This window comes from Moschus berezovskii, chromosome 9 (assembly GCF_049115385.1).
Source record: "Moschus berezovskii isolate FMDL1 chromosome 9, NW_MosBer_1.0, whole genome shotgun sequence".
Lineage (NCBI taxonomy): Eukaryota > Metazoa > Chordata > Mammalia > Artiodactyla > Moschidae > Moschus > Moschus berezovskii.
In genome coordinates, this window is record NC_142468.1 from 90,462,084 (window position 1) to 90,485,714 (window position 23,631).

The window sequence follows — 23,631 nt, forward strand, 5'->3', positions numbered from 1 at the left end:
TTTGGCACCATTAGAAAATCCCCATGATTTTATGTTACATGAAAAAGTAAAGATCCAAAACTTTCTGGGGATTTCCCTGACAGTCCAGTGGTTAAGACTCTGTGTTTCCAGTGCAAGGGGCATGGGTTTGATCTCTGGTTGGGAAACTAAGATCCCACATGCCACATGGCATAATTGAATAAATTAAAAAACAAAACAAAACTCTGTTGTACTTCTCAGTTTTGTTTAAATGACCTCTGTATGTACATAGGCTCGGAAAAAAGACTAGAAATTTACTGAAAACATTATTACTAGTGGTGTAATATATACATACTTGACATTTTAAGATTTACATTTAAAAACATTTCCCAGTGTTCCTCAATAAGCACTTGATGCTTTGTAATAAGAGACAAATCATTTTAAAAAGCAGCTAAGATTGAGCTTACTTATGTGGAATGCTTTGGCAATCAAATTGTGCTTCACAGTTGTGAAATGTTATTAGTGTTTTTCTGGGGCTTTAGAAGCATGGGCTGGATTCCTATTTAAATCAATACATTTGACTTCAGGGAAGATAAATTGGTCAGTGGGCACCCTGTTCTGTGCAGGCAGGCTCCCTCTGTTCGCTCTGCTCCCTCCCCCTGCAGCCCAGCAGCTGTGAGACTCGCTCAGCTCTAAGCCCTGTTTGTTTTTCTTCTCCCTCTCCATCCGCCACCCAGGCCTCCTTCCTCTGATACAAGTCTGTCTGGTCTTGTCTCCTGGGCTGAATCATGCCTCAGAATCGGAAAATGCCTCAGGGCCAGGGCCTCTCTGTGTCAAAAATCAGGGGCCCATCTTTTAGTGTGACATCAATGTGCAATAATGAGAGTTTTGCTGCAGATTCCGGGCTAGAGGTCTGCATTAGTGGTGCCATGTTTATGGCCTTCTGGGTCTGAGACTTGATAGAACGCTAAAATCATATGACCAGACACAGGTGAGGAAAAAGCCACCTCTGTGGCTTGACTTGAGGGCATCCTGGGGTCTCCCTTACCCCAGACAACTCACTCTCCTCCACTCTTGACATCTCCACCATAGGAGAAAGCTCCTTTTAAAATATACATGGATCACCTGGGGCAGCAACATATCCTAATAGTAAGAGTGAGGCTCTGGTCTCAGCCAGCCTCAGTTAGATTTGGATCCCAGTTCCACTACTGCTTGATGTCTCTGAGCCTGGGTCTCCCCATCTATAAACGGTGACAAAAAGCTCTTACATATACCAACATGTGATAGGCACACATCTAAGTGTGTTTATTATATTAACTCATTTGATCTATGGAATAACCTCATTTAGGTACGTGCTGTTATCATGTCCATCTTACAGATGAGGAAACTGAGGCCCAGGTGGTTAATTAACTTAAAGTCTAATAGAATTAGCACTAAGTTGAACCCAGACAGTATGGTTCCAGAGTCTATGTTTTTAAGGAACATGTTTGGGAGCCTCACTGCAAGATGGAACAATAGTGACTCTGGTTTATTAGGAGCTTACTTAGTACCAGGTACCGTACTAAAGGGCATATTACAGAAATTTCTCATTAGTTCCTCCCACAGCCTGGATGAGGTAGGGACTGTTGTTACATGCTAACCCCCAACCTGGCAGGACAGCCTATTATATACAAGGCCCTCTGATAAGGGCTGGGCCTTCGGGGTAGCTACATCATAGAACTAAGTTGTATCCATAAATAACCGTGATTCATGGTAGCATCAGAGCTTGACAGAGCTAGCAGAGAGCTTAGAGAGCAGAGTTAAATTGGTGACAAGAACTGATTTGCTTTGCTTTTTTTCCCACAGGGTTTGGGGATTCAATGAGATAATGATAACAATAGCCAACACTTAATGAGTTACTTGCTGTGTGTGTATGTGTGTCAGCGTGTGTGTTTTTCTGTGTCTCTGTGTGTTTATTTCATTCAACCCTCACAACAACGAGAAACGAGCACTATTAGTCTCCCATTTCACAATAAGAAAAGGAGTGAAGGAGTCAATAAGTAACTTGTCTAGCAAGTGGTGGACCTTGGATGCTAAACTGCATGCTCTCTTGTCACCTGGGTTATAGAAAATGGTTAAGAAGCCTAGGAAGTGGGGGCTGGGTTAGGCAAATTGGAAAGTGTTGTAGACCATTAAGTGCTAGACAGACATGAGTTATCATTAGAAAGAGATAAGGGTCCCAGGAAAGGTATAAAGTGGTACAGAGCTCAGGGCAAACAAAGATGATCTCTTGGATGAGACAGCACTTGCTTTGGAAATGGACCTGTGTTCTTGGCAGGAGGAATGACCAGGGTGTGTCGGGGGTGGCCAGGTGGGGAGAGTTTCCGTTAGCATTCCCCCATTAGCAGCGAATGAATGGTCAGATTAACTCACTGGCGCCTAGGCTCAGGCAAAGTGATCAGGAACAGAGAAAGCCTTGGGGACCTCTAGCGGAGATCCTAGCTGCAGAGAACAGGCTGGATGACAGCCACTCAGAGGGGAGATAAAGAGGGAACAGAAGGCTGGTAGCAGGGTCAGGGCGTGGGGATCAAACAGCTGACATCCAAATCCTGACATTCTACCACACTCTAGTTATGAGGCCATGAGCAAGTTACACAATATCGCGATCTCAGTTTCTTCACCTGAAGAATGAGGATGATAACAGTGGCCTGGCCCTCAGAGGCTTGAACAACTTTAACATGCCAATCTGCACATGGTATTTACTGCGATCCCTGGCACACAGTAAGCACGCGGTATGAGCTCACTATTGTTATTTCTGTTATTATAATCCCAGGGTGCCTGACTGGGAGGTACCACTCTTCAGGGAGGAATGAGGTTAGAAGAAAGAAGACTGTGTCTATTTCAGTCTGTAGTAGTAAAGTCTCTCAGTCCTGTCTTACTCTTTGCGACCCCACGGACTGCAGCCTGCCAAGCTCACTTTGCCCATGGAGTTTTCTAGGCAGAATACTAGAGTGGGTTGCCATTGCCTTTTCCAGGGAATCTTCCTTACCGAGGGATTGAACCTGGGTCTCTCACATTGCAAGCAGATTCTTTATCATCTGAGCCACCAGGGAAGCCCCTATTTCAGTCCACTTTCCTGGTAAACTACACCAGCAGGGGTGAACTGGGTTGGGAAATGACACAGACCAGCTTCCCTCTCTCCTCCAGATTAGGTCTTTGACAATTATTGTATCTGCTTTTCGGGGAAGGCTGGGAGAGAGAAGATGAGGAGACAAAGGCCAGTGGGTCAACATTTTCCTCTGAAAATGGGCTAACAGAGACTGGTCATCAGTGGTTTCTTGCTTGTCATTGATTTCTGACATCTTTCTTTGGTGGTTCTCTTGTCAATTACTCTCCCTAGCCCCTTGCATACAGGCTCTCCATGTGTCCAGACACAGACACACGCCTGTAGGAAAAATGCAGATGGGCTGGAAATTCCTTTCTTTTTCTTTTTTGGCCATGCCACACAGCATGCAGGATCTTAGCTCCCTGACCAGGAATGGAACCTGTGCCCCCTGCTGTCATGGGAGTTCAGAGTCTTAAGCACTAGACTTCCAGGGAAGTCCCAGAAGTCCTTTTTGAACAGGTTAATGGCACAATGGAAGCATGACTGGGGTGGGAGCTAGTGAGAAGAGAAACATGTGTACTGACGGGCACTCCTTCACAGGATGAGGATGGGTGAAGGAGCTTGCTTATCAGCATCACACTAGCCCTACAAAGAAAGTATTACCTCCACTGTACAGTTGAAGAAACTTTCCCAAGGCCATGGCTAACACAGAGAAGGGAGTCCAACTCAGATCTATTCAATACCCAAAGTTATCCTCTTCAATTAGAGTATGTGGGAGACTTATAGGACTAAAACAAGTATCTTTATTGATGCTTGAAAAATGACATTTTGAATGCGCTTTAAACAAAATCTGAGAAACACCGATGACTTGGAGCTGTAGGCTGGGCCAACCTGGCTTGGAAAGACGAATGTTCCTATGGAAAGTACAGCTAATTCTGCTCCCAGGTCACCTCCAATCCCCAGAAAGCAAAGCGCTGGAGGTTGGTCCTGTCTTTTGTCCAGGTAGAAGGCTGCAGTTTGCTGTCATCAGCAAATCAATCTCCATCTGGATACAACTATTTTCAGTTATATTTTATTACTGATCATTTGCTCAGTGGTTTTCTGTCAAAGTGGAAGGGAATAGGTCAGAAAAACAAGGAGCTATTTCTGGGCACTGGCCTTTGGAAAAGCAGCCTTGTTCTGTTTATACATCTCTCCAATTTGCACAACCTGACCACAGAAACATCATCCTCCAAGCCCAGGTAAATACAGGCAACCAAATAGTCTCCAGTCAGTTAATGGCTATTGAGCAACCCAGGGAGCCCAGAACCTTATATCAGGCAATGGTGATAAACAAAAGAAGGCTCCTGACCTTGGGTTGCTGGAGCAGAAGGATATTCCCATCTGGGCGTGGAGGCCCCGAAGTGCAAGTTCTGAGCCCTTCTCATGACTCTTGGTTTAGTCACCCCTCCTAGCACTCATCCAGTTATACCACCAAAGTGAGGTGTTCAGCAGCAGGAAGAACCCTACTTCATCTCAAAAAGGCAAGAGGAGTAAGAAGAAAGTTTCTGATTCAGCAATGAATAAATAGTTGGATGAATCATGTGTCCTTCAGAAAATGGAACCAAAGGGAAGAAGGGCCTTGCCTCTGAATCAGCTGAGTTTGAAAAGAATGATGCAGGGAAAAGGGCTACACAGAGAGGGGAGAAGGGAGGCAGACAGAGAGAGGGAGCGAGTAGGAGGAGCCTGGCATTTCTAGACAGAGCCTGGGGATGAAATCAGTTGGAAGGGAGCCCCCAGGTCCCACACCCCACATTTGGCCCAGAGGCCAAAAAGCCTGGGTCAGCCTGTCAAGAGCTGGAATTTTTTCCAATCTTGAAGCACCAGAATGAGAACAACCAGCTTCCTTTTTTCCACCGGCTACTTCAGAGACTTTACTAGTAGAACCCTATCTTCAGCTCTGATTTCCAACGTTGTTTTTGTCTAATGTGGGAAAAAAAAGTATAGAGATCTGAAAATAGGTAAAGTTGTGCTGTAGAGTGGAAGAGAAAATTTGAGCAGTGGCCTAAACCCCCAACAATAAATAGCTCTGTGACTAAGATGAGGCCTTCAAACTAGGATTGGAATAGTGGGGTTCACATGCAATAATTTATGTGAACTGAGCCCAGCCTGGTCCCTTGGGACCAAATAAACATATTTTCTCTTCCTCTATGTTAGATATTGTCCTTTGTGTTTTAGGGGTGGTGGTGTAGATACTATCCCTTGTGTGTGTGTCGAGGGAGTGACCTCCATATTGAACTTGGACTTTTTGTGACTGCCCCACCAGCTTCATCACCTCCACTCCTACCATCCTAGTCCCAAACCTTTATTCTTAAGTGGCCTTCCAGCCTTGCCTCTTGCCTACTAGAGACTGATCTTTTAAAGACTATAAACCATATTTTGTCACTTTTCTGTTTAAAACTATCAAATGCCCCCATCAGCTTTGAGAAGAATTTAAACTTACCATGGGTAACTGGGCCCTAACAAGACCTGCACCCAGGTTTCATCTCCTATCGCTCTCCTATGGCCTTCTCTGCTGAAGCCACTCTTACCTTTGTTTTTGAACTTACCAAGACTGTTCCCTCTCGGGGCTTTTGTACTAGCTTTCCCTCTGCCTAAAATACCCCGTTCTCCTTACCTGTCATGGAGGTCTTATCCGACCACACACACTAAATTAGCATCACCCCACCATCATTCTATTTCACTTGCTTCACAGCAAGTCATAGTGATATAAGTCAACCAGTCTTGTCTATTATTTGTTTACTTTATCGTCTGTTTTCTCTACAACAACACAGTCCCTGAAGAGGCACTGTGTTCATCTGGTCTATCACTGAATCCCTAGAGCCAAGCAGAGCCTGGCACACAGTAAACCTCTAATATTCATTGGATGAATGATCTTTTCAAATCCTAACAATCTTGTGAGATATGGGAGAAAACTGAAGGCTCCATCAGGCTCAGGATTAGAGTCCTGGTCTGTGCGGACACAGACCTTGCCCTCCGTCCCAGGGTGAGCCCTTTTTTGTTCCCTATCTCCCCTGACCGTTCTCACTTCATCCTGCTCTCCAGGGAGGACAGGCCGGACTTCCAGTCCCTTCTCAAAGCCTCCCTTATTTCTAGGGCTCAGAGACACCGCCCTGGTCTCAAAGTGGACCCTGCCGGGTCCGCGTACCCGCCTCCCCAGGCCCCAGTCGGGCGAAGGGTCCCATAGGTCTATGGCAAAAAGGGAAGGGCCCCCGAGTCGCGCCCCCCGCAACCCCAGCAGTAACGGTTCAGCGGCCTCACTCTGTACCACTCCCTGGCCAGGGACCCGTAGGGCCTAATGGGGACGAGCTGGAAGCTCCGGGCAGCGAGGGCAATGAGGACATCAGGGCCAAACTGGGTACGGGCCGCCTTCGCGTAGCAGAACCTTTCTTCACTGGGCCTTGATTGCCAGCCGGTAGGCTTTGGAAGAGACACTCCACTTAACCGTCCCCCGGTCGCACCCTCCCCCTCTCGGCCCAGTCTGCAGAGGCCCGCCTTCCTCCCCGTCCCGAGTCCGGGGGCTGCTGGCGCCGCGGCGTTCCGCCTCGCTCCGAGGGCCTTCCCAGGCGCGGACCTCTGAAACCTCCGGCTGCGTCTGGCGTTTCTGAGCTCCAGTGGGCTAGGGCCTGCGGGTTTCCTGGGGAGGGCGGAGAGCGGAGGCGGGGACCAGGCAGTTTCAGGCCTTAGGCCTGACGGGCCGGGTCGGGTGAAACGCGGCCGTCCTTCGCGGTCCGGGGCGCGCGCGGCCCTCTTGGGACTTCACCGGCGACCCGTAGCTCGGGCACGCGCCTGTCGCAGCCCGCAGGAAGGAGGGGTCCGGCCTGAGGCCCGGGGCGGCGGCCGCCATGGAGATCCCCTCGGCCCAGGGCCGGCGCCTGGGGCCTTGGGGGTGGCCCTGACCGCCCTCCTCCCCGCTGGGGCTGGATCGCAGACCTGCCCCCCGCGGTATTCGGCCACCTCTGCGTCTCAGCCCTCCCCGGGCCGCGCTGCTGCCTGGGCGCGGCGGCGGCGGCGGCGGCGGCGCCCTGTTGAATGGGCTGTGAGGGCCCAGTTTTCAAGCGCTGGCGAACGCGGCCTCCGGGGGCGCAAGGCAGCAGCAGCAGTGGCGACCAAACGGGTGTTGGAGTTGGCGGCGGCCATGGAGGGCCTGGCTGGCTATGTATACAAGGCGGCCAGCGAGGGCAAGGTGCTGACTCTGGCCGCCTTGCTTCTCAACCGGTCTGAAAGCGACATCCGCTATTTGCTTGGCTATGTCAGCCAGCAGGGAGGGCAGCGCTCCACGCCCCTCATCATCGCAGCTCGCAATGGGCACGCTAAGGTGGTGCGCTTGCTGTTAGAACATTACCGGGTGCAGACTCAGCAGACTGGCACCGTCCGCTTCGACGGGTAGGTACATCCCAGCTCCTGCCGCCTCTCTAACGCGTGCGAACCTCCGACCTCATGGATCTTCCCTTCCCACTCTTGCACTTAATGGAGGTGTCGCTTCTCCCATTTTTGTATCTCCTGACCTGCCGCATTAATAACCATTTCATCTTCTGGGGCGGATACTCCATTCCATGTTTTGCTGCCCATCCTTATCGGCCGCTACCCCTTATTCCCTCTATAGGTAAATAGCCACACCTTCTGTCTTAATATCTAATAGGTATTCTCCAGTATTCTTGATTGGGAAATCCCATGGACAGAGGAGCCTGGCGGGCTCCAGTGAATGGGGTCGCGAATAGTTGGACACGACTGAGCACGCAGGCAAAAACCAATGCTCTGCTAGATAGTGTATGAACAAGCAGTATGGAGGACGCAGCGGCGTTTCAGGCTTTCCCTCCGTCAGGACCTGGGTTGTAACCGAGAGCAGAAATTAACAAGATCAGCAATTAACATTGGAAACCTCTGATTGATGAATTATTTGACCGCCCAATTTTTAGTCGAGCGTCTGATAAAGCCCTTAGTGGGTTATGGGACCTTTTTGTCAAAATAAGCCCCTAGAACCAGCAGCAGCTTCAGCCTCTTGCGGGATTGTCACGCAGCCAGACATCCCCAGACATGATTCTGACTTACACATTGCTGGGAAGAGATATGTTGGCTGCGAAGATGGCATAGGACCTGGTGTGGGAGAAGATGATGCCGTTTTTAAATTACTGTTATCCCGTCATCTTCTGGGGAAGCTTGATAATTTACTGTTATTCCAGGTGGAGAGTTCAAAAATAATATTGTCATAGTTAAAATTTGCCTTTTAAGTTGAATTGTACATATTTTGAGGTGTCATATTGTTGAATGCAGAATTGTCAGGTTTGACATTATCTTTTCTGTGTGGATGGTTATAACCTGTTTAACAGATTACAACTTCATAAAGATTTTGCTTCATTGATTTCATTTGTTTTTGTTGACTTGTGCCAGTAGGTAAGCTCTTCTAGCATTTTCTTCTTTTGAGGTAGATGTGATCCAAGTGTAAAGATATGTATCTTTAGTTTTGATAATTGAATACTGCTTGGATAAAACCTGATTGAAAAAAACAGTTCTTCTTTGAGATGACTAGGGCATTGTTGAATTTTGATTGATTTTTTTTTTAAGTTGAAATAAGAGCTTTTTCTTCTGTTTCAGATGAGAGGAAAATATTTCAGAGTATTACATTTTACTGAAATGATAGCCTATGGGTGGTGGTTAATCTCTAGTACCACCTCTCTAGACATTAAGGAGATGGTCTTTTTCATATTAACCAAAGATGGCAACCTGGTTCTTGTTTGTTTTCCTTTACTGGCTTCTGTGTCCTTTTTGTAACTCTCTGCATTCCCACAGCCTTTCCTAAACACAGAGGAGGAGCGAAGTAGAATGACCTCTGAACTTCGAGCACCATTCCAGTTGTATAAGCACAAGCATCCACTGAGCTATCAATCTCTGCAATAACAGCTGCTGGTTCTACTGCTGCTGAGGAGATTGCTGAGGCCTGTTTTGATGAGGAGAGAATAGTGGCAAGAAAAAATAGTTTTTTCTAAAGCATTTGAAAAGGCTTTGCTTATCTTTCTTAACTGTCAGAGAGGTATTTTGAGGTGGCAATTAAGAGAACCTGAAATGACAAGGAATATAGCGTTGAGCCTTCACAGTGGCTTCTCTTGCCCCGTATTTTGCACTGACCAGTGAAATTCAGTAAGCAAACATATTTTGAACACCTACTGTGTGCCAGGCTCTATAGTAGGGATTGGGTATGCAGAGATGAGTAATGTACGTTTCCCAGGAAGACAGTCAGGTGACCCTGGGTGGGCGGGATTAAGGTGCGGTGGGGAGGGGAAAGATTGATGAAAATGAGTAATAGATGCCAGGCCATTTAGGGTTAGAGGAATCTTTTGGACTGCTGAGGGAATGCAGGAAGAGGAATTGCTCAGCTTTGCCTGGGAGAAGCAGGGAAGTCTTCACAACTGAGGTGATGTTTGAGCTCAGTCTTAAAGGATAGAAAGTAGAAAGTGAAGAAGAGGAGCAGCAACATGGTACACTTGCAATGACAAAAGTGTTTCAGTGCTGTTGCAGGGAGGGTTTCAAACCTGGGAAATTAAGAAAGAGATTGTGGGAGACTGGAGTGAGGTGGAGGCCAGATATTGATGATTGTCATGTAAAATATCAAGAGACTGGTGAGACTGGAATTGCAAACATTTCTATCATTTGACATTTTGTCTGAGCCTTCTTCAATCTGTCTTTTTTTGTTTATGTATTATTACAATTATGGATTCATTAACTACTCTGTCAAAGTAGTTTAGTTTTTTTAAAACTTACTAAATGACTGTGATGGGCCTGGCACTGTGCCCCACACATACTGTGGAAGGTACCGAAAAAAATACGAAGTTTCTACTTTTGAGGAGCTTACAAATTAATTAACAAAAGAGAAGAATTGAAATTCCTGGCCACCTTTCTGCCCACTCACACCATTCTGAGATTATTTTGCAGTTTGTTCCAGTCATTTAGGCATTTCAGAAGTAGAGGAAGAAAGTGTTATTTGCAAATGTCATGATTTCACTTTACACTCATTCCAGACATTGTGAAAATGTTAGTCTGAATGAGGTGTTAATATGAAGCTCACTCACCCCTCAGGGACTGGTTTTCGAGAGGAATTTAGCCAACCCTTCACTTGAGACCCATGGCCAGCTAGGGACAGACAGGTTCTCTGTGGGCTTAAATAGCTTCAGTTCAGTTCAGTTCAGTCGCTCAGTCGTGTCCGACTCTTTGCGACCCCATGAATCACAGCACGCCAGGCCTCCCTGTCTATCACTAACTCCCGGAGTTCACTCAAACTCATGTCCATCGAGTCGGTGATGCCATCCAGCCATCTCATTCTCTGTTGTCCCCTTCTTCTCCTGCCCCTAATCCCTCCCAGCATCAGAGTCTTTTCCAGTGAGTCAACTCTTCGCATGAGGTGGCCAAAGTATTGGAGCTTCAGCTTCAGCATCAGTCCTTCCAATGAACACCCAGGGCTGATCTCCTTTAGAATGGACTGGTTGGCTCTCCTTGCAGTACAAGGGACTCTCAAGCGTCTTCTCCAACATCACAGTTCAAAAGTATCAATTCTTTGGCGATCAGTTTTCTTCACAGTCCAACTCTCACATCCATACATGACCACTGGAAAAACCATAGCCTTGACTAGACGGACCTTGGTTGGCAAAAGTGTTTCCTAATTTTTAGTAATTTACGTATCATCTTCACAATTTTTTGCCAGACTGTTCATCACTTATCCTGTTGTTTCCCTAATGTTAAAAAAAAAAACTCACTTCTTAGCAACACATCTGTATGATAATGGGTGTGATACAATCCTTTGTGTGTGTGTGTGAGAAACATACACAGATATCACAATAAGGTCTTTTAAAAAGTCTATATTCTGCCTCAGTTCAGTTCAGTTCAGTCGCTCAGTCGTGTCCGACTCTCTGCGACCCCATGAACCACAGCACGCCAGGCCTCCCTGTCCATCACCAACTCCCGGAGTTCACTCAAACTCATGTCCACAGAGTTGGTGATGCCATCCAGCCATCTCATTCTCGGTCGTCCCCTTCTCCTCCCGCCCCCAACCTTTCCCAGCATCAGAGTCTTTTCCAGTGAGTCAACTCGTCGCATGAGGTGGCCAAAGTATTGCAGTTTCAACTTTAGCATCAGTCCTTCCAGTGAACACCCAGGATTGATCTCCTTTAGAATGGACTGCCTACAAACATCTATAATACCTTGGAAAACTAAAGTGAATTCATAGTAGAGCCTCAAGGGGGAAGGAGCCACCCACCTAGGTTAAGCCGGGTATTTGAGTCCTTGTACTAATTTTTAGGAGTAACACTTGAGATTATTTTACTTATGGCTTACTCTGTTAAGATTAACGTTGACATAGATGAGGGGATAAGAAGAAAAGTTACATGAATAGGAATGAAAGAAGAACCTTTAGTTGTAGAATGGGAAGCTGTTAAGAGTGTTATAGAAATGGACCAGAACAAAGGAGAGGCGTCACGTGATCTTGGAATATTGTGCTGGTTTGTGTTCTGAGTGCCTGACTGCTCAGCGCCAGAGCTTGTGGGGAACTCTTGTCCTAGAAGAAGTTTGCTGACATGGATAAGAAGGAGAACAGGACCTCTGGGAATTTTATCGAGTGCTCTTTTCAAGTCAGTGCTAGTACAAGTCCTTAAATGTCCAGGTAGAGGAAAGGCGTAGGGGCACAGTGTCACTTGACTTCATTTAGAAAGTCATTTCCAGTGTATAGTTCAAGGAAGTGCTTATGATCTAATAAATGATTTGGGGACTTTGGTTAAAATAAAGTGTTGGTCATTAACACTGAATGAATTTTTATTTTCATTTCAAATGCTTGAACTAGACAATAGATGAGTTTAGGATTGTGATCAGAAATGTTATCTTTATACATTTTATTTTAGAAGGCGAATGCTAGATTAAAGTTTCTTGATTTTTTTAGATGAAATACGTGTGTGTGTGTGCTTAGTCACTCAGTCGTGTCCGACTATTGCGACCCCATAGACCATAGCCTGCCAGGCTTCTCTGTCCATGGGATTCTCCAGGCAAGAATACTGAAGTGGGTTGCCATTTCCTTCTCCAGGGGATCATCCCCACCCAGGAATTGAACCCGGGTCTCCTGCATTGCAGGCAAATTCTTTACCAACTGAGCTATCAGGGAACCCCTAAAATTTGCAATTTTAGACCAGAAAGATCAGTGTGTTATAGTGCTTCTCCCATACTCATTAAGTAAATATTGCATTTATTTGATTATTTTAATTTACTTTCTAAAAATATTTATAGAAAGTAAATATTTTTGGTATTTTGTTTTGAGACAGTATGCAGCTATAACTTTAGCTGTATTTTATGGACAAAAAATGTCATAAGTGTTAGGATTATTAGTCCCTTTAATCTGTTTAATGCTGATTAAGGTGTAGAAATCTAAAAATTACTAAGGGTAATGTTCCTGAAGGACATTCTGCAGTGAATATTTTTGTCATTAAGTATTTCAAAATTTTTATTGCTTCAATAAAAATAGATAATTGAAACTTTTTCTAGGCTTCTGTCATATCAGAGGGAAAATGGAAATTTTGTAGAGAAAATGGAAATTATTAGATTACATTGGTGATTAAATGATGATAAAAACCAAGTGACGTTGTTGTTTAGTTGCCAAGTCATGTCCAGCTCTTTTGCAACTCCATAGGCTGTAGCCCACCAGGCTCCAGCCCACCAGTCTCCTCTGTTCATGGGATTTCCCAGGCAAGAATACCAGAGTGGGTTGCCATTTCCTTCTCTAGGGGATCTTGCTGACCCAAGGACGGAAACTGTGTCTTCTGCATTGCAGGCAGATTCTTTACCATTGAACCACCTGGGAAGCCCAAGTGAAGTTCAATTCAGTTCAGTTTAGTCGCTCAGTCGTGTCCGACTCTTTGCAACCCCATAGACTGTAGCCCACCAGACCACTCCATTCATGGGATTCTCCAGGCAAGAACACTGGAGTGTCCTTCTCCAAAAGGAACTATAGAAAGAAAGAAAGTGAAGTCGCTCAGTTGTGTCCGGCTCTTTGCAACCCCATAGACTGTAGCCATCCATGGAATTTTCCAGGCAAGAGTACTGGAGTGGGTTGCCATTTCCTTCTCCCTTATGTTATTAGTAGTGGGGAATTTGAGGCCAGAAAAAAAATTTTAATCACTTTTTGTCTTTTTTTTTCCATTTTAAAATGGGGGTCCTATTTATCTTATATGGTTATTGCAGAAGTTAAAGGTAATATATGTGAATGCTTATTTTAGTACAACAGTTCTTGAGTTTTATTTAGTTTAGGTTCATATTCCTGGCATGTAACAATTTTTTATTTTTAAGGCGTACAAGGAAACTTTGTAACTATGTAAATATAACTATTTTAACTATATTGTTTTTTTTAATAAGTTGTTTTTTAAAAAAAGCTTTTTAAATGGAAACATGTTTGGACAATGACATGGACTATGTTTCCTTACATTTGATGAATTATATAGTTTGCAAAGATTTCTGTATTTTTAATCTCATATAAGCCTTTTAGTTATATGTCTTTAAAATGGGCTTAATAATGGTTATCTACCTTATAGGATTATTGGGAGAAGGTTATTATGAGAATTAAATGTGCTCTATTGCTTGGTATAGTGCTTGACACATTGAAATGATTAACTATCTGTGTTTAAACTTTTTCTTTAAATTGACTTGTGCCTCTTTTGTTTTTAAATTATATCTATTTTTAGTTAAGGTGTAACATCAAGTAAGGTGCATAAATCTTAAGTGGAGAAATGTTATAAAATTTTAATTTGCTTACATCCATGTAATCACTTTCTAGATCAATAGGCAGAACATTGCTGTCATTTTAAAAGTTTCCCTTGTGCCCTTTCTCAGTCATTTCCTCTCCCTTCCCCTCCCAGAAGTAATGATTATTCTGACTTCTATCTCTATAGATTAGTTCTGCCTATACTTGAACTTCCTACAAATGGAATCATACAGTGTACTCTTTCTTTTCTGTCTGGCTTCTTTTTGTTTAACACAGTTATCTATGAGAGTCATCCACTGAATTGCATGTATTAAGTATTTTTTAAATGTCTTATAATATTACATTATATGAATGTATGGCAGTTTATTTATCCTGTTGACACATATTTTGATTGTTTTTAGTATTTGACTATTACGAATTACGTTGGTATGAACATGTTTGTATATGTCTTCTGGTGGAATTTTGTTCATTTCTCTTAAGTATATACCAAGGGGTGAGACTGTTGGCTCATAGGGTTGGTGTATGTTTAATACTTTCTCACACAGTCAACCACCAAAGTGGTTGAACCAGATTATATTCCCACTAAAAATTTCTATCAGCAGGAGGGGTTTCAGTTACTTCACATCCTGGCCAATACTTAGTATTGTCGTCAGTATTATTAATTTCATCTGTTCTGGTAAGTCCTGGTCTTAATTTGCATTTCCTTGCTGAGTAATTATCTTGAACGTCTTTTCATATGTTTATTGGTTGTTTGAATATATACTTTTGAAGTATACTTGTTCAGTCTTTTCACATTTTTTTAAAAAATTGAGTTGTTTGGTTTTTTAGTAATTTGTCAGATAATCAATTGTAGGTATCTCCAGTGAGTAGATTGCTGGTCACTTTCTTGAAAAAATTTTTTAATTTTTTGAAGTCTAATCTTTTTTTTTTTTTTTGCATTTTGTTTAAGAAATCATCAACCCCAAGGTCATAAAGATAGTCTTTTTTTTTTAAAGAAGCTTTTATCGTTTTGTTTTGCATATTATAGGTCTTTGCCACTTTGAAATTTTTGTGAGTAGGGTCAAGGTTAATTATTTTCCAAACAGATGTCTAGTGGCTGCTTCTTCACTATGTAGTAAAAAGACCATACTTTATACCTGAATTTCAGTGGACCTTTTGTCATTAATCTGTATTCCTATATGTGTGAATCTGTTCCTTGGTGGGGTTTTTGGTTGTTTTCTTTTGATTAGTATTTATCTATCCTTGTGCCAGTGACACACCATCTTACTGTATTTTGTCCTCCAACTTTATTTTTCTTTCAAGATTATCTTGGTTGTTCTGGGTCCTTCCTTTGTATTTCTCTATACATTTTAGAGTTGGCTTTTCAGTTTCTACACACATGTGGATGCATGCACACACACATATGCCTACTGGGATTTTGATTTGGATTGCATTGAATCTGTAGATTATTTTGGCGGAGAATTGACATCTTAACATTCTTGAATCTCCAAAACAATAAACATGGACTATTTCTCCATTTCTTTAGGTCTTTGATTTATCTCGGGAATGTTTTATAGCTTTCAGTATAGAGGTTTTGTACATTTTTTATTAGATTTACTATTAGACATTGGTATTTTCTGGTGCTTTTGTAAATTGTACTTTTTTTTTGACTGAAAGAAAACTTTCCTTTTTAAGAAAATATTTTTGAACTTTGTGATTATAATCATGACAATAACGATGTAATAAGTGAATTTTAATTAAACTAAATTGTCTGCAAAAGCTACAGTTGGCAACCACTGAAACATTTCAACTGATGTAATGTCTTATTTGCTTGATTCATTCTTTTTTAAGATTTGTTTATTTTTATTCTTTTAGCTCTGGTGGGTCTTCGTGGTGGTACGTGGGCTTTCTCTAGTTGTGGTGGGCAGGCCTCTCACTGCGGCGGCTTCTCTTGTTGGGGAGTGTAGGCTCTAGGTAGGCTTCCAGGGCTTCAGTTTTTGTGGTCAGGGGCTCAGTGGTTGTGACTCTTGGGCTCTAGAGCATAGGCTCAGTAGCTGTGGTGCACGGGCTTTCTTGCTCTGCAGCTTGTGGAATCTTCCTGGACCAGGGATCTAACCGGTGTCCCCTGCATTGCAAGGTGGATTCTTTACCACTAGATGACCAGGGAAGCCCCTCTTGATTCATTCTTTAGTTTAAAAAATTAATTAACAATTAAGTGACATTTGAAAAATGAAACTTTATAAAGAAACTTCAGAAGTATTCAAATTTGTTTTGAGGACTGTTTTCCATACAGTAAAATGTACAGATCTTTCTTATGCAATTTAATGAATTTTTTCCCCTAAATATCCACCCATGTAGCCACTACCCAGTTCAAAATATAGGACATTGCTAGTAGCTTTAAGCCCCTTTGGAATCAATCCTACACTCTCCCCCATAGATAACCCTATAGGCAGCTGTTACTGAGAATGCTTTTACTTATAGACATTTTGCTTCATTATTTGAAACTGAAGGAGTAATTGCTTGGATGTTTATAGAGTGTGGCTTTTATTTTCAGCAGAAGTGATAGACAGTATTGATAGTTGGGATTGAGCTATGATATTTTTTATACCAAGTGGATTGTACTTTTTTTACTTCATCGGATATATAATTTGACCTGTGTTGTATCATTCATGTTGTAAGGAGCAGTGATTATTTCATTCTCATTGCTTTATTAGAGTATGTACATACTTACTAGTTTAGATAATCCTAGGTAAAATTATCTGCTCAAATACTTTTCTTCCTAATGCAGTGTCTAACAACATTAACACAGAGATTGTGGTGGCTTTCTTACTGATGTACTGAGAGAAACTGTGGTACCTGAGGGTGCTAGGAGGGAGGAATATTCTGTGCTCCTCTAAGAGCCAGGGAATCAGCTTGGTGGTAAAGAAGTTACAAAACTTCATACATTTCCTCTGTTCTGAAATTTATATACTTCTGCTAGTAGGAAGTTGGTGACTCTTTTTATTTTTTAAGTTTTTATACTGTGGAAATACTAATAATCGCTCACATTTATTGAGCTCATACTAGATACAAGTACTATGCTGAGTGCTTTACTTAAATTACCTGATTTTATTTTCACCAAAACTGTTTAACTAATGCCCTGTAGATTGAGGTTTGGGATCAGTGTAAATGATTACATCCTTTAAATTTATGTTAGGGCATAAATTTTCTATTTGTTAGAAATAGTTTGTTAGAAATTTCTAACCATTTTCTAACTGTTTGTTCTTTTCATGAATAGGTATGTCATTGATGGTGCCACTGCTCTTTGGTGTGCAGCAGGAGCAGGACATTTTGAAGTTGTTAAGCTTCTAGTCAGTCATGGAGCCAACGTGAACCACACCACAGTAACTAACTCAACACCCCTGCGGGCAGCGTGCTTTGATGGCAGATTGGACATTGTGAAGTACTTGGTCGAAAATAATGCCAACATCAGCATTGCCAACAAGTATGACAACACTTGCCTAATGATTGCGGCCTATAAGGGACACACTGATGTGGTCAGATATCTTTTAGAACAACGTGCTGATCCGAATGCTAAAGCACATTGTGGAGCCACAGCATTGCATTTTGCAGCTGAAGCTGGGCACATAGATATTGTGAAGGAGCTGATAAAATGGCGTGCTGCTATAGTAGTGAACGGCCATGGGATGACGCCTTTAAAAGTAGCTGCTGAAAGCTGTAAAGCTGATGTTGTCGAACTATTGCTCTCTCATGCTGATTGTGACCGGAGAAGTCGGATTGAAGCTTTGGAGCTCTTGGGTGCCTCCTTTGCAAATGATCGTGAGAACTATGACATCATGAAGACATATCACTATTTATATTTAGCTATGTTGGAGAGGTTTCAAGATGGTGATAACATTCTCGAGAAAGAGGTTCTCCCACCAATCCATGCTTACGGGAATAGAACTGAATGTAGAAATCCTCAGGAACTGGAATCCATTCGGCAAGACAGAGATGCTCTTCATATGGAAGGCCTTATAGTTCGGGAACGGATTTTAGGTGCTGACAACATTGATGTTTCCCATCCCATCATTTACAGGGGAGCTGTTTATGCAGATAACATGGAATTCGAACAGTGTATCAAGTTGTGGCTTCATGCCCTGCACCTCAGACAGAAAGGTAACAGAAATACCCATAAGGATCTTCTTCGATTTGCCCAAGTTTTTTCACAGATGATACATTTAAATGAAACTGTGAAGGCCCCAGACATAGAATGTGTTTTGAGATGCAGTGTTTTGGAAATAGAACAGAGTATGAACAGAGTGAAAAATATTCCAGATGCTGATGTCCACAGTGCTATGGACAATTATGAATGTAACCTCTATACCTTTCTGTATTTAGTGTGCATCTCCACCAAAACACAGTGCAGTGAAGAAGATCAGTGCAAAATTAACAAACAGATCTACAACCTGATTCACCTTGATCCCAGAACTCGAGAAGGTTTCACCCTGCTGCATCTAGCTGTCAACTCAAATACCCCAGTTGATGATTTCCACACCAATGACGTTTGTAGCTTTCCAAACGCGCTTGTCACAAAGCTCCTGCTGGACTGTGGTGCTGAGGTGAATGCTGTGGACAATGAAGGGAACAGTGCCCTTCACATTATTGTTCAGTACAACAGGCCCATCAGTGATTTTTTGACCTTGCACTCTATCATCATTAGTCTAGTTGAAGCTGGAGCTCACACCGACATGACAAATAAACAGAATAAAACTCCGCTAGACAAAAGTACAACTGGGGTATCAGAAATACTACTTAAAACTCAAATGAAGATGAGTCTCAAGTGCCTGGCTGCCCGGGCAGTTCGGGCTAATGACATTAACTACCAAGACCAGATCCCCAGAACTCTTGAAGAGTTTGTTGGATTTCATTAAGTGACTGGATATGTAAAATCGTTTAATGTGGTGCTAAAAAGTAAAGGACTTTAATCACAGACAATAGAATTATGTGTTCATAAATTCTACTTTTCTTTCCACTACTCTTCCTCCGCACTTATCCTTCCTTAGTTTTGTGTTTGGTCTTCTTGCCTCATGGTTATCGATTTCAAATACACTTTAAACAAAGCCACATTGTTTAGGTGTAACTATAACCTTAAGGTGTTTGGATATTGGTCACTTAGCTATTTTTTTCTTTTTTTTAAGGAATGAATATAAAATATTTTGTTTATGTAACAAGGGACATTTATGATTTAAAGTTGATAAATGTTTTACCAAAATTGCCTAGAAAAGCATTTCTGTTAAGCCTGTGTCAGCGTGTTACCCTTTGCAGCAGTTTTGAGGATTTCATGAAGAAAAACAACTAAAAGAAGCATTAAAAGTAATGGAATATCTAGATGTTCTGCACATGCCAAACTGCGATAGGTAGTTTTCACTCTCCCATTATTTATGTGAAATGATACAACACATTGTAACACTGGGAGGGTTTTTAAAAAGTATAGCTGCAGGTTAATCTGAAAAATGTGCCAACTTAATAATAGTTAAAGATTCATAAAGTTAAATCCATTGAAATTGTTGAATTATGCTCAGTGATATATACAAAATAGTAATCTTAAGCAACTTTTCAGAGAATATTGATGGACTATTTGCCTTTGGGCTTGGATTCTAAAATGCATAGACGTCTCTGTTTTGATGTGATTAATCTAAATTCCAGCAGTCACCATTTGACTCAGCTCACAGACAGGTAAAAATTATGATTGCTGTGTTTTCTCCTATGAAACAAGTTGTCACATTATAGTTAGACATTCTGTTTTTGTCCCCTTCTCCCTCTCTTCTTGTGTGGTATCTTTTCAAATTGAAAACTACTTTTCCAGAGGGCATTATTTGTGCCTCCCTAAGGTTTTTATGACAGGTGAAAAGGAACTGGGATATTTTTTTCACTTTCTTCATTTAGTCTGTGATAAGAAATAGAAAAATCACTAGAGTGGTATAGATTCAATGTTTTTGATGATGAAAATAATTCTCATTGCCATTTTGAAAGTTATTTCTGTCTGAGAGCAGCAAATTTTGGAACCAGAAAATGTCACTTATTCCAACAGGCTGTACAGAGGTCTTTATGGTTTTGGTTTTGTTTTAATGGCAACATTTTGACTGTCAGACTAAAAGAATATTCTGTGATTATCTTTAAGCATCACAGAAATTCAAGGGTACATACCTATTTCTTTCAATGTTAAAAATGATAAGTAAAATTAGCTATATCTGTATTTTTTTCTCTAGTGCCAAATGAATGCCTTAGCTACTCATAGTGCATGGTACTGTAAGTGAAGACCTGCAGCTTTTTTTCTTTAATGAAAAGCATTATAATGGTGTAGCAACATCAGATATAAATTTAAAAAACAACATTTCAGTTAACATTTTATGTATAGATACTGCTTTGTGAAGTCTAAGAAAAAGGTTGCAGCTGGATCAGTATAAAAGATAGTGACCAAGCCAAAATCAGCACCTAGGGCCTTAAATAAAATAGAGATACCCAATGAAATGAGATACTCTGATGGATGGGAGGGAGTGGATGGGGGACTTTAAAAACCTATTCCCCCAGGAATTCAGGATCCTTTCACTGTGCTGTAGTTATACTTTGCGTGTCTTCTTGCTTCAGTTAGGAATGTTTTGGTGGTGAATTCTGCCATAGTAATCTACTTCTGTTTTCCTAACTTGGGATTTTTACAAGAAAGGTTTTTAGGATAGTCTAAAGGGAGGTATTTGATCCCTAATTTGAAAATTACTGGCCTTGATCTTCCTGGTGTGAATCAAGGAATCAGTGTACCTTGCTCTTGGCAACTCTCATGGCCTGAAAGAGAAAATGCTCATCCTCCAGGTGGGTGAATCACACCTTTTTCACAGCTCAGATCAGACCCTGTATTTTTTAGACTTCAAGGCTTGCTTATTTGACAGTCTGAGGAATAGCTGTGATAACTTGGTATTTACTTGGTTCCATTATTAATGCATATGATTTTTAAACATCAGAACTTAAAATATCAGATAATGTTGCATGTTTTGTAAAACATTTCATCCCTTTGGCTACCCAGGATGAGAACTATTTTAGGTATTACTTACTTATTAAATGAGAATAATGATTATCTGTACATATTCAGACAACGAAATTTAACGATACTCAGTGTTTTTGAGAAGGGAGGACCGAATGCTGGAAAGAGTGAAACTGCTGATTGAAATGCTGACAAAGTTGAATTTGAAGACAGTGGGATAGATTATGAATTTTGCTAATGGTAACTGAGATTTCTTTTTTAAACTATACTATAGCAGCACATTGTTCACTATATTGCTAAGGATCTAATTCTGTCTTGTAAAACAAATCCAAATATGTATTGTGAAGCACCTGTATAAAACCATTCTTGAAACAAGTGATCTATATGCCTGTTTTTTTTTAACTTGTTTTTGATATAATTATTTTAAAATGTGTTTAGCCAAACCCTTCCCAAACTTAAGTTTCTTTTTTTTAAGGGAAATAAAGAGGTAAGAAAGGCGATAGTTCTGTATCTCAGCTTCTCTGAGAACTCTGGGCTATTGCTGTTTTTTAGCCACTCTTGTCATTTTGTGTTTATTATTCACAGAATTGTGTTTTGGATTATAAATCTTCCTCGATAACATTACAAATTTAATCAAAACTTCTTGCTTAATAATTGATATATAAATTTGAATTAGAGACCCAGGTGGATGAATGCCTGGGCAAACCATGTGAAACCTGGGTGGGTTTTGCACTTAAAGAGTTGGTAAAATTGATCTCTTGAGTTTAGGTAACTGTGTAATTCAAGGAATGGGCAACAGATCCATCCTGAGATTGATAAAGGGGAAAGTTTTGACCTAAGAACTCTGAAATAACATTGTTTTCAGTCTACCCTGGATTGCTCTCTCGTAGGCCACAGTCCAACTATCTTAAGGTTTTTTTGCTGTGTGAACTTCAACCAGCCAACCAACCAACGAAAAAGCAAGCTGTGGTCTTGTTTCTGGGAAGGGTTTTATTTCATTACACTGATAGTTGATTAGTAACTGGTAATTATGAGAAACTTAGGTCTGCTAGCACTGTTTGAAGTAAAATGTGATTTGGGGCCAGCAGCTGCATAAGTACCAACTCTGCATTTGGCAAGTGTTTTTGAAAATTAGATCAAAGGAACAATACCCTGTCACTAGTCTCCACCTCAGCTGAGGCAGCTACTTTAGGAATAAGGTTGCTTTGGATTATTCGAGCAGAAACAGTTCTTTCTTGGGGAGAGGAGCAGGGTGAGGAGTGAGTTACTGGACCTTGGATTAGATGGATAAAAGTATAAAGGACTTGCTTTTATGGTAGATTTTCTGTAAAAACAGATATTCCTTTCAGGCTAGCCAGATGTGTCAATGTACAGATGACTATTCGGTTTTCCTCACTGACTATACTGTAACATTAAAATGGGTTAAAACAAAACTCTGCCTTTTGCTCTGTGAAAAGTTATTCGTCCATAAGATTTTAAGCTGTGTGTTTACTCCTGCTCTGAAAATGCACAGCCCTGCTCTGGATACCCTCTCTGGAAGGTAGAGAGCTCCTAATGTGTATGGCACATTGCTGGGCTTTCTCATACATTCCTGGCAGATTTTCCCAAATCTTCAGATGGGCTGGGTAGTACAGTATCTTCTCCAAATGTGGGATCTGAAATAAATACTACATGGATAGTGGCGATAGATATATTAATTTTTAAAACTGTAAAGTAAATGTTTCTAGTCCTAGGTTTGTGGTGTGTTCATTTGTGTTAATGTGTAGGGAAGGAACACTGACTTGATGGTTATGGGGAGTGTATCTTGATGTGTGTGCAGGGGTGAGACTTGCTAAATTATTAACAGCTTTTCCTTTAGGGGTCAGTCACGTGTTGAGTGGACTAATTAAAAAAATGAAGGAGCAAAGATACAAGCTTTGCTAAGTGATGAACAAGGTTCTGTATCTTTTTTTTTTATCAGGTGTTGTAAAATTTGTGCATGGCCTTTTTTGTTGTTGCTTAGTAATTGGTAGAGAAGAAAAGATGAGGGAGAAAAATCTTAACTTTGCTAACCAGTCTTTTCAGACATACATAGCTGAGGAGTAAAATCTGACTGGCTTAACATGGTGAAAGAGCCTGTCTTTTATAACACTCACCTCATCCTGCAATCCTCCACATAGAAGAATTACGTTGTTGTATTCTAGTAATTCACTGTGATTTATAACAAACCAGTGATGTCATTCTATTGTGCACTTTTGTCAAACCATTTACGTGACTTTAATAAACATAGTAAACTTGCTGACTGCACCAGAGGTCTGTTAGTGATTTATATATTGCATGACATTTTCTATTTGAGTTTGACATGTAGAGTCATTTTTAATTTCGTAGTAATTGATAGTCCTAATAGCCCAGCTAATTTGAAACTAACAATATTGCTGTGTAAAAGGAAAAAATGGTGTTTGTGTTCAGTAAATGTTTGAAAAAAACTGCCTTGAAGTGTGTGTCTTTATTGTTCAGTGTTGAGATGATATTTTGTCGAATTCATTTTTTAAGAGTTGTGAAAGTTATACATGTACATGTGGGAAAAATTCAAATAGTAAAAAAAAAAAAAATTCATCTCTCTCTGACTCCCATTTGGACTTTTGAGAGAATACTCACTAGTTTTTTGAGTAGCTTCCCAGGAACTTTTCTGTGTGTATCTATGTATTTTTTCTCCTGCTTTTAAAAATGCAAATGGACTTTTAACTTTCCTACACTATTCTGCATCTTATCATTTTCATTGAGTCTACCTTAGACATCTTTTCATTTTGGTATGTATAGATTTTTTTAAAGAACAAATTT

General features: G+C 41.3%; 1 protein-coding gene across 1 annotated transcript; it reads left to right on the plus strand.

Annotated features, from left to right (window-relative positions):
* The first annotated feature begins 6,546 nt into the window (after positions 1-6,546).
* Positions 6,547-23,102, plus strand: FEM1B (fem-1 homolog B). The gene is made up of 2 exons (XM_055436174.2): positions 6,547-7,468; positions 17,071-23,102. The coding sequence occupies exons 1-2, from the start codon at positions 7,221-7,223 to the stop codon at positions 18,704-18,706; spliced, it is 1,884 nt and encodes a 627-aa protein (XP_055292149.1). The 5' UTR covers positions 6,547-7,220; the 3' UTR covers positions 18,707-23,102.
* The last annotated feature ends 529 nt before the right edge of the window (positions 23,103-23,631 follow it).